Raw genomic sequence first — 15,251 nt, forward strand, 5'->3', positions numbered from 1 at the left:
TTCAGTTGTAGTTTTCAACTCCAGAATTTTCAATCATTCTTTTTTATAATTTGTATCTCTTTATTGATACTGTCTCTATTTGATGTTATATTTTCATCATACCTTCCTTTACTTTGTAAACCATGCTTTCCTTTAGTTCTGTGAAGATATTTATAATGACTATTTCGAAATCTTTTTCTGTTAAATCTGACATCTGTTTACTCTTCCAGGCAGTTTGTTTCCTGCTTTTTTTCCTGGGGTTTGATCATACTTTCCTGTTTCTTTGCATGCCTCATAACTTTTGAATGGAAACTGGACATTTTAGAAAAATATATTGTATATCCTATGTACTGGTCCCCCTACCCCCAGGGCTTGTTATTGGTGACTGGCTAGATGAATTTAGTAAAGTCTATTTTTCTCCACAATATTAAGCTTCTGATATTGTTTCTCAAGTAGGTGTAGCCTTGGGTATGTCTGCAGTCACCCTGGAATGACAGTGGTATTGGCTGGGCTCTCCTTTTATTGCTGTTTGTTTGTTTTTCTCTGACCATACCCCACTGTTACGCTCTACAAATTGCCTGATGATTGCTCTATTGTTTCCACTAATGCCTTAGGACATAAATTGTCTATAAACTAATCCAGTCAAATTGCAGTTTCTTTTAAGTAATAGTTTCTGAGACCTAGTTTTGATATTTCTTCTGACCTCACAAGGTCACCTGCAGTTGTCTTTTTCCTCAGTTGTCTTCTGCAAAGTAGCCAGCCTATAGTCTAGGTTGTATCTTCATTAAATCCACAAGTCTCTTCCCAGTTGCATTTCACCACTAACTCCACTGTTCTTAAGAACATACTTAGGATTGAAATTCTCTATATTCAGTTGCAAGTGAAGTCAGTTCCTCTGGGAAAAGATTAGGAGTTATTTATTTTAAAGCCTACTTCTTTCCCAAGGAAAAAGTCTCTGAGCTGGGGCTCTGGAGCTGGGGGTAGGGACAATGGCAAGCTTTTCTCTGAATGTCATCCCCCAGTCTAGTTGTTGAATGCTGTTGGAAGCGGGGAGGGGCAGGAGCCTAAGGTGAGAGCCTAAGCAGCCCCCTGGACTGCCTCTCCTGGACTCATAAGCCAGGGCAAGGGTGATCAGAGACTGAGGATTTTCAATGCACAGCCTCCAAGGTAGACCTTCCATTCCATCAGTAGAGGCTTCCAGAAGAAGGGAACCCCCATTACCTCTTGACTGCACTCACCTAGCACTTAGCCCCAGCAACACTGATGGCAGGATGAAAAATACTGAAGTCCTGCTCCTACTGGGAAGAAAGCCTTCCAACTGTGATCTTGGGATGAAGAGAGCCTGCTGTTCTTGGTTGCAGTAGTGTGGAGTTCTACATTACTGAGTTGTGAAGGTGGGGAAGGGAGCAGTCAGTTCACAAACCATAGTCATCAGATTTTCAGAGTGTAAGGAGGATGGTTTCTTCATTTAGTCTTTAAATGCTTGGAGTTTTCGTTTTATGGTTTTCACCAGTTTTTATTTGGAGTTTATCTTAATCCACTTGTATTGCTATAAAGGAATACCTGCGGCTGGGTAATTTATAAAGAAAAGAGGTTTATTTTGCTCATGGTTCTGTAGGCTGTACAAGCAGCATGTACCAGCATCTGCTTCCAGCTGCCTCCACTCAAGGCAGAAGGCAAAGGGGAGCCAACTTGTCCAGACATCACATAGTTACCAAGAAAAAGAGGCATTGCTAGCCTGATACATTAGAAGCCAACACTATGACACTGTGGGTGTTTTTTTGTTTTGTTTTGTTTTGTTTTGTTTTTTTAGAAAAGAAATGCTTTTTATTATAAATTGACAAACCAGGAGACAGGAGTCCAGCTCAAATCTGTCTCCCTATGCTGGCTTTAAGGGAGTAATGTTATTAGAAAAGGTTCAGGGGGTAGATTCTGGGATTAGCAGGTGATTAGTAGAAGAAAAGAGAAGGTCTGGAAAGTCCTCAGGGATGTGTGTTTATCTCTGCATACTACCTCATGGGTCTCATGTGCAAATTTGGGAAGAATTAGTGTGAAATACGCAGTAGAAATTGGGCTGTGACATCAGCAAGCTCATTCTGCACAAACTCCAGTCAGCCATGTTGCTTCCAGCCAATTTCAACCCGTTTTTTAATCTCACAAGCAGAGGAAGTTTCCGCATTTTAGCAAATTGTTCCTTATCTGCTATCTTGCAAACTCAAGAATTTCTGTTAGTCGTAGACTGTTTTTAACTCTTTGGGCATGGTTTCAACATGGCAAGAGGAGAACCAGGAGAGGGAGGGGAGGGAAGTACCAGGCTCTTTTAAACAACCACCTCTCATGGGAACTAATAGAGTGAGAAATCACTCACCTCCCACCCTCAGGGAAGGCACTAATCTATTCATGAGGGATCCACCTCCATAGCACAAACACCTCCATTAGGCCCTCTCCAACATTGGAGCTCCAATCTCAACACGAGGGTTGGAGGGAACAACATCCAGACTATAGCAGAACTCCTCAGGCTGACGTGCTAAAGTAGCCTCTCTCCTCATTCATTTTAACAAGCAGTGTTCTGCCTCTGCTTGAAAACCACCTTCTTAAGGCAGGATATTCCATCTTTGGAAGCTGTGAGATAATTCTTCCTTGTAGTAGTGATGCCAATTGATCCTGGCCCTTCCCCTAGGACCTACCAAAAATAGCTTAATCCTTCTGTTAGAGAGCAGCCTTTCCAGTCCTTCATGTAGCTGACGTCCTGAATCTCCAGCCCTTGGTGGTCTCTTGTCCAGGCAGAACATCCACAGTCCATTTCCTCTATCTTCTCCACCCTATCATACCACATCTCCTTGAGTATTACCATTGTACTTCAGGTGAGGTCATTTTAGAACAAAATGATGTCATCATCTTCCTTACTCTACATTCTGTTTCTGTAAATGGAACCAAAAGCACATTAACTTTTTTAGCAGCCATTTTGCATGGTTGATTCACAGCTAACATACCGATATCAAACTGCCGATTTTGTTCACACGTGCTATTCATGCACATACCCTTGGTTTCTGGAGCCAAGTGCAAGGCATTGCTTATATTGTTTCAGTTCCTGACCCTTGGGAATCATTTTTTTCCTCCCAAGGATAGGCCTCTTTTCCCTTTAAGCCATTGATAAAATATTTATATATAAAAAAGCCAAGGTTGGCCGGGTGCGGTGGCTCACACCTGTAATCCCAGCACTTTGGGAGGCCAAGGCGGGCAGAACACCTGAGGTCAGGAGTTGGAGACTAGCCCAGCCAACATGGTGAAACCCTGTCTCTACTGAAAAACACAAAAAATTAGCTGGGCATAGTGGCACACATCTGTAATCCCAGCTATTCAGGAGGCTGAGGCAGGAGAATCGTTTGAACCTGGGAGGTGGAGGTTGCAGTGAGCCGAGGTCGTGCCATTGCACTCCAGCCTGGGCAACAAGAGCGAAACTCCATCTCAAAGGAAAAAAAAAAAAAAAAAAAAACAAGGATAGAGCCTTACAGCTCATCATCAGAGACTTAGCTAACATCATTTATTAGCTCCCATGCCAATGCAACTGAGAGCTAATGGCTGTGGGTTTTGCACTTCTTAATATGACACTTCTGCTTGAATAGTTGTCTGTTCCCGTTCAGACTGTCATATGTGTTGTCTTATTATGGGGCTGTGTGTGAGACCATCTCGGTGCCAGTAGTTCTCTATACTATCTTATGCCTTCTCTATATGGAAGGGAACTCCCTCAGCAAAACAGGAGTTCCCTCACGGCTACCATCTTCTTGGAGGTTGAGATTATTGATCAAGTTACAAATGGGCCTTTCCCTTCCAACATGTTTCCTGATGAAGCTTTTAGGCACTTCTCACAATACATGGCAGTTATCTTCTTTCTCTTCGGTATGTGTGACAGAGCCACTAGCAGCCTGTTATTGTGCATTAAAAGAACTCAGTAGGCCATTCTTAATTGCGCTGTGCTGAATTGTCACCCATTTGTAAAGGTCATGGAATTTGAACAGAGCTTTGCAGATTGTGCTGCTCTAATGTGTGTGGTGTTTTCTGATGGCTGACATTCTGTCACTGCAGAGTGTAGCCTTCTGCCTGGACTTCTGTCTCAAATCAATTGTGCCAGCCCTGAAAGCTCCCACTTCTTCATATAGTATCAAACATTGGATTGGGCATGTTTGGGAAACAATGGGACTCTCCACTGGCTAAAGCAGAAGGGAAGGAGGAGGAGATGAATGTGAAATATGGGCAGGTGCTTGGTGCCATCTGCTGTGGCTGACAAGTCACGGCCTTGGGACTTTTATGTTTTGTTGTTTTCTACAAATATCCTAGGTGTGTTCTAGTTAGAATTTACATTTCTTCCATCATAATATTGAAATTTTGCTCCCTGGTTTTCCATGAAATAGCAACTGATGGTGGGTATTATTCCAGACATTATGACACCTCCTTAAAAGAGAGCCCCTACTCTGCGTTGCCGAGCATCTGGGTTGTGTTGTCTTCCTTTAGAGACTTTTGAGGTTTTTTTCTGGCAAGCTATTACTATTAAATCATATTTTTGAGGCTTATTTTGAAGTTCTGCTAGGGCAGATCCCCAGAGTATCCCTTTCCCTAGTACATGCCCTATAACAATAAATCTTTCTGGATTTTTTTAAGATCTTCCTGTACTGACAAAAAGAAAATGTAATTATGGAATGGCCACAGTATGCCATGTGGCAGGACTCCAAGTTTGCACAGGACAGTGGCCCCTGGAAGGGGGTCAGTCTCACTGTCATCCATCAGTGTCCCCATTTGTAATGGTCCTGCTCCCTGTCCTGGCATCTCGGGATAATGATGACTCGGGAAAATACCTCCGTTACATTGTGGGTGGCAGCATCCGGCAGTGATTTTTTAATGTTTGGGAATTTGAGCTTCCCCTGCCTGTGAAGCAGGTACACTGAGATGGCCACCCCTTTCCAACCCTATCAAGAAAACAGGAAGGCTCTCATGAATTTGACCGAGGAGCTACATTAGTTATCTAAAAATTCAAACTGTATTCTACATTTTTTAATCCATTTTTTAAAATATATAATGAGATGATCAGCTTTTGTCACCACAGATTTTCCCCCAAGCTGTTGCCTTTCAAAGCAGGTCGGGCAAGGAATACCAATCCTGTGTCGGAACAGTATATGGGTTTCAAAGACTTTAAACCAATTGGGGGACATTTTCTTTTGTGAGGAAGCAAAAACAGGTGACCGACACCAAACAGAAGATACTTAGATTCCCTCATCTAATGACACAGCCTTCACCTAGTGCTAACCTTATGATGGCACCACACAGGATTCCAGTAGGCACTCGGGCAGATGCAGCATCAGTCCCTACAGACACAGACCAGGCAGCCCAGGGTGTCCACGAGCAGCCCATGACACCATATACATTCAGAGCACCTTATGTTTGTCACTAACATGTCATAGTTGGCTTTAGGGTTAGACCTGTTATCAAGAGTTACCCTGTCTCTTACAAGCTGTATTTTAATACGTCTAAACTTCAGTTTCCTCACAGGTAAATTAGAGAAAATAATTTCTCCTTCATTGGGCTAATGTACACATTAAACACAAACGCAACTAGCAGAAGGCCAGAAACTAATGGACAACAGGAAATGAGCTTTCTCCATTTCCCTTCCCAGCCCTTCCCTCACAAGAAAGAGTCTTGTAGGGTAGGCTGTGCAGAGATTTCCCCGTTTGTAGTTGAGATAACTGATATGAGGGATATCAACACAACTAATTAGTGTCAGAGCCAAATTCAGACTTTTTTCTGTGATGGCAGAAGGCATTCGTGAACGCCTAGTGTGTACCCAGAACTGTCATGACATTGTATGTGAAGTGTCTCACTGCAGAACGAAGCTTAGTTATTAACACTGGGCTTTGGTCTAGGCTTCCAAAGTCATTTTTAAGCAGAACACTAGTAGCTATATTTATTTCCATTAGCTGCTCTCTCGTTCTCTCTCCTGTGTCTTTTGTTTATACTTTATAGAATGATGGGATGAGTTTTGAAATTAAAGCAGAATCATGAAGGATCCCCAGAAGGAGGGCAGGTGTCCGTCAGTTTCACAGGAGCTTGATTAGGCAAATTGACCCAGGCAAGTCCTACACTGCTCCTCAGACAACCTTTTGGGTCCCTTGAAAGTGACTTTTGGCTGGGCACAGTGGCTCACTCCTGTAATCTCAGCACTTTGGAAGGCCGAGGCAGGCGGATCACCTGAGGTCAGGAGTTCGAGACCAGCCTGACTAATATGATGAAAACCCGTCTCTACTAAAAATACAAAAATTAGCCAGGCATGGTGGCATGCGCCTGTAATCCCAGCTACTTGGGAGGCTGAGACAGGAGAATCACTTGAACCCGGGAGGCGGAGGTTGCAGTGAGCCGAGATCGTGCCACTGCACTCCAGCCTGGGCAACAAGAGTGAAACTCCGTCTCAAAAAAAAAAAAAAAGAAAGTGACTTTCGTCAGGCTTCTTCTAGACTGCTGCCGAGAGAATGGCAGATGAAAGACATCTCTGGAACTGGACTCCCATTCAGATCTGGGCTCCGCCACCAACCAGAGTGACCTTGGCATATCACTGAATCCCAGGACCTGAGTTTCTTCACCTGTAAAATAACCATAAGAAAAGTACCTACCGCTTAGGGTTTTTGAGATGATTAAATGAGATGATCCATGCCAAGTACTTGTAACAGTGGCTGGCACATGGTCATTACATGATCAATAAAGCGAGCCGCTGCAGCGGGGGAGGGAGGGTTGTTCCTGTGTCGCATCTGAGAAAATGTAAACCAGCATTTTTCCCCTGTGCTGTGAACGGTCACCATGTTGTTTCTTTTTAATCGTGGTATTGAAGGGCTTGGGTTTTTAAGGTTATTTTTCACTGAGCCTTTCAGTCTGTCTCTGTGGCCTCAAGCACTCGCCTCCCTTAGAGCTGCTCATTCTAGGGTCATGACTACTACTCTAAATGGATCTCCTGCAGAGACGTTCTGCCACATTTTCCCCTCCTCTCTCTAGGCAGCTTAGCAACTTGTCTGCCTGTTGTATTATTTCATTACCTAATTCATTGTTAGCTATGACCTACTGAGAGTTTTGAGGCATTGGAGAATGAGAGGCTATGAAGAGTCAGGTTCAATCTGAGAGCAAACTGTGTTGTGGGTGGGAATTTAGAAAAGGTATTTCCTGTTTGCAGAGGGGAAGGAGGTGTGTGGCTTTTCCTTTATCTCTGAAGCCAAACTTTGATTTAGGCAAAACTTTTAAATATTAAGGACCTCCAGTGTGAAACAGCTTAGGTGGTGGCAAAAGACTGGCTGAGGCTATAACAGATACAGGGAAAGATTTGAAAGTGAGGTGGAGGGCAGGCAGCGAGAAAAGGGGGAAATATGCTTCTCATTCCGCTCATCCTACTCCATCTCCACCTTCATTGCCACCAGAAATTTACAGAAGCTCCTGTGGAGGCTTCTAGAATACCAGAAAGACATGATCGCATTACGAATTATACAAAGTGGCCCGTGTCTTTCACAAACTAGGTTTGATCTTCTCATGTGTTAGTGTGGAAAGATAATTAGGAAAGGAAGTGTTAGGGTTTTGATTTCAGGATCTTAGTAATTGCAGAGAGTAAGAAATGAACAAGCCAAACTCAGCCTTCTGTGACTGTCCGTGTCTTCGAGTATGATTTGGAAGGCTTTATGTCCAGTATCCCTAGGAGTAGTATCATCCCTGTTCTTGAGAATTTGGCCTGTAGGGTGGCAGTGGATCATGGTTGTTTTCCTATATCAGAGCTTGATATGTTTGTTAAGAGGTCTGTGACCGGGCACAGTGGCTCATGCCTGTAATCTCAGCACTTTGGGAGGCCGAGTCAGGTGGACCACCTGAGGTCAGGAATTCAAGACCAGCCTGACCAATATGGTGAAACCCCATCTCTACTAAAAATACAAAAAATAGCCGAGCATGGTGGTGCACGCCTGTAATCTCAGCTACTCAGGAGGCTGAGGTAGGAGAATTGCTTGAATCTGGGAGGCTGAGGTTTCAGTGAGCTGAGATCACGCCACTGCACTCCAGCCTGGGTGACAGAGCAAGACTCCATCTAAAAAAAAAAAAAAAAAGAGGTCTGTGTATCCTGAAAGCCCTGGTTTGTTTTCTTCTTTCCAGCAGATGTAGTTACTGCTCCCACTTCCACATCTGTGAGTCACTGAGCTTTGCAATGTGCTGGCGCCCCATGCCAGCCCAACACCCTTCTCCCTGCGGCTCTCAGAGATCATCAGGACCTTGTTTTCTACCGGATTTACTTTAATGCTGAGTACGGTGCTCGCTTCGGCAGCACATATACTTTAATGCTGAGTACTACAAGGTCATTTCCAGGGTTGCCACTGTTTCTTCCTCTCATATTCGCTACAGATTAATTTTTAGCTCTTAACACTGGACTTTGTTACATGGGAAGAAAGAAATTTGCTCTAACAGACAGCAGCAAAGGCATTTTTCCTTCTCTTCCAATTGGAAAATCACTCCTAACCAGTTTTATCCTTGGGGGGGTTTAGTGGTCTGAGAATACTTTTATGTTTTTGGAGTGAACAGAGATTATGTTCATATTTGGTTGCTCCTCCTTTATTTTTTGTCTGACCCTAATTTGGCGTCTGTAGACGGAAACTGTTATTTCTCTTCAGGGCTGCCATGTGTCTTTGTGACATTGCCCCTAATTTGCTTCCGAATATGCAATAAAAGATAAAAGCCATGATTAGGCTCAGTAAACATTACTATTTTTCTTGAAACTTTCATGCCCTAAATGCCTGTTAATCTCATGGTGCCCATCTCTTCCCTGGATGGTGGAGTGTGGCCTGAGGTGGCACTGCCCTTTGATCAGTTGGAACATAGACTGAGAGGAGAGATGTGGCCTCCTCAGGTTATACAGGGAGCTGGTAACAGGAATGGAGCCCATGTTTCCTGATTTCATCCCATTGTTCTTTCTAGGGGGGCACTTCTCTCTGGGAGTATAAACAACACAATCGCAGTAATTACTGCCATTGATTGAACATCAAATAGACGCTAAGCCCATACATTATGTCTAATTTTCACAACAATTCTGCAAAGTAGAGTTTTACAGATAAAGAAACAGACTGAGAGAAGCTAAATTCCTTGCCCAGAGCCACTCACCTAGTCTTGGGCAGAGTCCAGATTGAGCCCAAGTGTGTCAGAAACCTGTGTTCTTACTGCATGGCAGAGGGTTGGTCACAACGGCAGTGATAAATAGTAAGAAATCGGAAATCTGCGTGCCGGCCCTCCCATCCCTTCATTTGATCAGCAGATGATGACTCTGTGGCTGCTTTGTGCAAGCACAGTACTGGGCACTGGAAAGCAAGACAGACAGGGAGCTGACCTTAGCAGCTCTCATTTCCGTGAAGTTTTCCCTCTCACGCTCCACATACCCTCTCCTGCACATCCCCTAACCTCCTTCATTAGCCAGTTTTGCCTGTGCACGATGCTCTGATGCCCCCTTCCTTTCTGTTTCTGTAGCCACATCAGGACGAGGGCCACACGACGTTGTCTCCTGGAGACTGGCTGTGTGCGCAGTACCTGTGGGCCTTCCTGTGCTCTCTAGTTAGTAGCTCTCAGTGAGAACTTGCAGAGTCCCGTGCATCTACTATGTGTTCTGCGTGCATTACCTTCCTGAATCTTCGTAGCCACTTTATGTGATATAGCTATAGTCATTATCCCCGTGTGAGCAAAAACAAACAAACAAGCAAAAAATACCCAACTCAGAGAACTTGCCTAAGATTATGCTGCTAATAATTGCTAAAGCCAGGGTTTGGGCTTAGGCTGATGAACTCTGCAGTGCAGGCTCTTACCCACCAACCTGTGCAGTGCAGATGCTTGGGACAGGTTCATAATATAGGGCAAAGAAAAACGTCCTTTTACTAATCTTATACATAAACAAAAACACTTCTGAAATCAACTTTTAACTATGGGTATCTCTGAATTGTAAGAAAAGCTAGTGTATACTGAGCCCTCGCCTGGTACTAGGCAGGCGACACTTTAAATATATATCTCATTTAATTTTTGGCAATCTCAAAAGGTAAGCATTACCCCTTCCTTCCCACAGGTGAGGCAGTTGAGGCTTAGAGAAGTGAGGTGACTTGCCTAAAGTTACATAGCAGGTTACTGTCAGAACTAGTATCCAGATTCTCCTCTGACTCCAAAGCCTATGGCCGCCTCCCCCAGGATCCCATTTCTTCTCTCTGCATGTGAGTTGGACCAGGTCCACTGAGATAAGAATCGCAGTTTGGCAGGTCCCACCACAATAACAGGTGGAACAAAACATGGCTGCTGTAAGAGCAGGCTAGACCGGCCCTTTTCCCAAAAGCAGCAGATGAATCTTGCAACCCCGTAGGTGGCGACCAGCTTTATAATGAGGCAGAGAGAGGATGAGATTTTTAAATGACAGTGTGTCTCCTGTTACCATGACAGAGAAAAGGGGTATCTTTGCTGGCCGTATGAAGTGATGGACATGGGAATGCAAGGCTGGAAGGAACTAACTAGCTCTGCATAATGGTGCCAAAGAGGGATCAAGAAACCTGAAAGGAACCTGTACATACGGGACATTTGGAGACTTCATTGGGAAAAGGGTCCACAGACAGGTCAACCTGCAGCCACACCAAGGAGGGATCTTAGGGGGACGTGCCGATTTCTAACTCATGTTCAGTATATATCTCACTAATTGCTGGTAGCATGGATTGTTTTCAGGAGAATGAAGGAAGCACCGTATTCTGCTTCGGCATCGTGTAGAGCAAGTCCAGAGGCTGCCTAGCCACGTGATGTTGTTAATTGTATCGGTTTTTATTTTTCAGGGAACCTCAGAACCTGTTCTGGATCCACAGCAAATCCAAGCATTTGATCAGCTTTGCCGTCTCTACCGAGGAAGCTCCAGGGTAATGTTTGCGTGGTTGTTTATATTTTTATTTCCCTATTTATAATTTACTGCTTTAGACAGGCAGTGTCTTGGAACCTCCCTCTAGCCTCCTCCTAGCCTGGAAGGTGCCCTGGCATCCCTGTTATGGCTACATGGACAACAGACCCTGGCCCCAGGGAGCACTCAGAGCTTGGCAGAGAGAGCAAAGGAAGGGGAAAGCTGTCTGTCCCTTACGTACCATGAGCTGTGAGGACACAGAAGGGCTTCTGTGTTTGACCTCCCTCCACAGAGAGCAGGCCAGACTGATCCCAGGAGGGCTTTGCTTAGGATATGGATAGGTGCCCAATCTGTCCGAAGCCCTAGACCCTCCTGGGCATCTGCATTGGTTGAATTAGTTTTGGCCATGAAAGACAAATGCAAAGTAGTAGTGGTTTAAGCAAGAGAGAAGCGTAAATGCAGCCAGCCAGGGCACATCCACGTACCTCCCTTCACCTTTCTTCTGTCTCGTGGCTCTGCCTTCCTTAGCACATGACTTAAACTTGTATGGTTCAACATGGCTGCTTCCACTTACCTCCATTGTCTAGAATTTAGACCCATGACCACACCTCACTGCAATGGAGACTGGGAAAATTGGTTTTTATTCCAAAAGACCTTGGGCTGCAATTCTTGGTCTACTCTAATTGTGGAAGAAGAGTACAGACTGGAGGGCTTCTAGCAGTCGCTGCCACCACATCAGACCGGGTGTCCCCCAGGCACTTTGGATGTGTACTCATCGCTTTCTCGACCTGTTCTTCGTGCCTAGTGCCTGCCTCAGGAATGATACCTCTGTCATCCAGCCACCTAGAGCAGCGACCTGGCAGCACTAGGCTCACCCCTCACCTTCTGCCACCTGACTGGGGACATCCTGTGGGATCTTCTCTACTAATCCCCCTTTCACCACTACCCCGGGTGGGGCCTCCTTATCACTCACGGAGGCCACTGCAGGTCTTCTGTCCCTTCTCCATGCTGCAGCCTGGCTACCCTTTCTAAAACCAAATATGTCATGTTACTCCCTTGCTTACAATACATTCTGGATCTCCACCACCTAAAGAATGAGTCCAAACCCTACCATCTTCTCCACTCCCAAAATCACACCTCAATTCTAGCTGGTCCCATTTGTTCCTGAGCTTATCTCGAGCTTGTGCAAACTGCTGTGTCCTCTGCTTCTCTGCCTGGGCCCCCTTCACGCCCTCCCCATTCTTAGGCAGAACCTACTAGGTTACTTGGCAGCTGAAGGAAGAGTGGTGCTCCTTCTTTGAGAGTTGGTCTGGGCAAAGGTTGTTATTCCAGGAACCTTCTCCAGGGGTCTCCTGGATGCAGTCCAGCAGCTTTATTGAACTGGCCTCACCCCCATCCCTTCCAGCCTCAGCCAAGCTCTGCCCCAGGAGTTGGGTTTCTGGGCCTTCCGAGGAGGTTCTTCTGCTTCAAACTGTTGAGCCCTTATTTAAGGCTCATTGATTTCCAGATCACAAAGCTACCAAAGTGAAACACAAAAATACCTGTTTTCCTGGGAAATAATTTTTTTTTTTTTTTTGCAATTGATCTTCCCACCTCACAGTGTCAGAATGTGAAAGCATTGAGTTGACCATCTGTGGCTCATTCTGTTCAAGGCATCGTACATAATAGTCATTGCAGAGAACGTCACAGGCTGATGGGCAGTTGAGAGGGTTATGGAAGAAAGGAAGTGGCATGAAGTGGACTCGGACAGAGCAAGGGACATCTCGTGGCCCCTGGAGTATTGCCTGAGTGGGCCTGCTCGGTAACTTGCACTCAGAGCTTGCGTCAGAGTTACTGAGTTGTGAAAGAGACCATACATGTGTCTCTGGGCCAGGACCTGGATTACTTTTGATAAATTGACACTTAGGACTTAGGGGCCTTCGGATGTCTTCCCAGTTACCACAGCAACTGGTACTGAGTTTTCCACAGAAGTGACACGTGGACACGTGTGAGCTTGTGCCACCGTTGCCTGTGTGAGGGAAAAACCCTTTGCTAGAGGTCAGAGGGCACCTCGAAGACATGGTGCCTGGTGGGTGAATCCCACACCGCCACTCACTACTGGTGACTGAGGGCAAGTCACTATGTTGTGAAGGATGAGAAATAACACACATGTCAAGGACCTAGCAAAGTGCCTGTCATGGAAAGATGCTTGATACAGTCACCAGAGGCTGTTAGACATCCCCTCGGACTCCTGGCGTCTTTGGTAGACACAGACAGGGCTGCCCTGAGGAGTCTGATGGCCCCCTCGTCTCAGCTGTGCACTCCCCATGGACCAGGCTTTCACTGGCCTCCATGCGAGCCTACGTGCAGCATCCCTTAGAGTGTTGGTAGTGGACACGGTGGCCCATCCCACAGGTCCCAACTACTGTTACTAGGGACTATTTTGACCTGGGCTCTGAGTTTTCCTTCACATTAGCTCTGTGGGGTGGAAGTTAACTCACAGTGTTCTGGGAAGCAACAGGCAAAGACCCTAATCAGGCAGGAAGTCTAAGGACCTTGGATGTAGAATTCGTCTCTCCGCTGACCATCAAGGGCACCTCAAGAGCCAGGCTGCCAGCTCCCTGCTTTTGCAGAAGCCTCTTTAGGTGAAAGGGATGGTCCCCTGAGTGGCAGAGCACTGGCTTCCCAACAGGCTGACATCAGCGTCTCCTCTTACCCTTCTGTCCTCCTTGGCAGGTCTTCCAGAATTGAGCCACTGACAGAACGAGGGTACTGCTAGTGTCATTGGTGGGAAGAAGGAAGCTGGGAGCAGGGAGGACTCACGTGAAGGAGAAGGCAGAATCCAGGGGTTCCACTCTGGAGCCCCTGAGTTTGAGTTGGCAGCTGGGTGTCTGTCTGAAGCCTTCCAGGTTACAGAAGAGAGGTCAGAGCCAGTGGTCATAATTAGTCATTCACCCCGAGGAGAGCACACCAAGACGGAGAGCCTGGAATGAGCAGAGCTGAGAACAGAGCTCCTCAGCCCAGGGCGCGTCCAAGGGAGAGAAGGGTGGCAGCAGGGCCACCCACGGCAGCTGGAGGAGCCCTTGGCACAGGGCCAGCCCAGGGTGGGAGAGCTCTCCAGTGCCAGGGAGAGCACAGTTTGTGTGCCCTTGGGAGCGAACCAGTCCAGTCTCATTATTGAATGAGGAAGTTTAGGCCCTAAAAAATGAAGTGAACTTGCCCAAAGTCACACAGCTAGTTTGTGATATATGGACCTAAGATTCAACCCTGCATGTTACTACTCCTGCAACACAGCGCTGTCTCTCATGTGCCTGAAGCAGTGGATTCAGGAGCCTCTCTTCCCTCTGCTCCCCACAAACCTTAGCTGATGTGTGTCCTTCCTTTGCAGCTGGCTCTCCTCACGGAACTCTCCCAGAATCGCAGCAGCGAGAGCTATAGGCCATTCAGTGGCTCGCAGAGTGCTCCTGCTTTCAACAGCATCTTCCAGAATGAGAACTTCCAGCTGCAGCTCATTCCCCCACCTGTGACTGAGGATTGATGACTCCGTGGAGCCTGGCCCAGGAGAACCAGAGATGATCCCAAGGCAGCTGGGGAGAGGCCCCGCCTCTGGTGGGCTTGGCCTCCACCGCCTCCCACGCTTCTGAGAAGAGGTTCCAAATTGGGCTCCTGTGCCCAGAGCATCCACAGCACATTCCCAGTGTAGACTCCCAGTCTTCTCCACATTGTTGTCATGGCGTCAGCTCACCAGACTCATTGATTTTGTTTTGCTTGTTAAGCAAAGGAATGTCACATACCTCTGTCCAGCTTTTTAGGAAATACATTTTGCCTACTGGGACTTTTTCCATTTATCCTGAAGCCTAGAAAGTAGGTGGAACTCACACAAATGGCATTCCAGAGTCTGCCGTACTCCGTCTCCTCCAGCTGCTGGATAATACAAGGAACTTCAACTTCTACAGGGAACAGTGGTTAGCCTGGCTGCAGTATAACTGAAGCATGCCTTGGAGAGAGCAGAGACACTGTGGGGGCTAGGGCCATCTCCCTTTAATGTGTTCATGTTAAAACCTATTTGAGTGTAAGACTTGCCCTTTCTAACAATAAATGCTCTGTGTTTAAGTTCTGCAGGTCTCCTGGCTGGCTGGCTCTCAGTCTGTCAAGTCATGGAGGACATTTCGAGCCCTGTTGTCACAATTTTATTAGCTCAAAGTCAGGAATCCTGCCTGTGACAACCCTCCTTAATTCAGATAAGCAGCTCCATCGTCAGCTCTATTCAGAGCAGCCCAGCCACCCACATGCTCCTGTGACAGGGGCTGGGCTGCCAAAGAGAATAGTACTTACTCAGTTTTTGGCCATGGGACTTCATATACCATTGAACCAA

General features: G+C 46.2%; 1 protein-coding gene across 6 annotated transcripts in view; it reads left to right on the forward strand.

Annotated features, from left to right (window-relative positions):
* VPS8 (VPS8 subunit of CORVET complex) overlaps positions 1-14,993 on the forward strand; it is a 234,631-nt gene extending 219,638 nt beyond the window's left edge. For all 6 annotated transcript variants that reach the window (XM_032171818.2, XM_058426256.1, XM_058426252.1 and 3 more), the window contains 2 exons: positions 10,839-10,919; positions 14,265-14,993. In XM_032171818.2, the coding sequence (XP_032027709.1) occupies positions 10,839-10,919; positions 14,265-14,414 (231 nt within the window). In that variant the 3' untranslated portion in view covers positions 14,415-14,993. The remainder of the gene's footprint in view (positions 1-10,838; positions 10,920-14,264) is intronic.
* Positions 14,994-15,251: the final 258 nt, after the last annotated feature.

The sequence above is a fragment of the Hylobates moloch genome, unplaced genomic scaffold (assembly GCF_009828535.3).
Source record: "Hylobates moloch isolate HMO894 unplaced genomic scaffold, HMol_V3 SCAFFOLD_13, whole genome shotgun sequence".
Lineage (NCBI taxonomy): Eukaryota > Metazoa > Chordata > Mammalia > Primates > Hylobatidae > Hylobates > Hylobates moloch.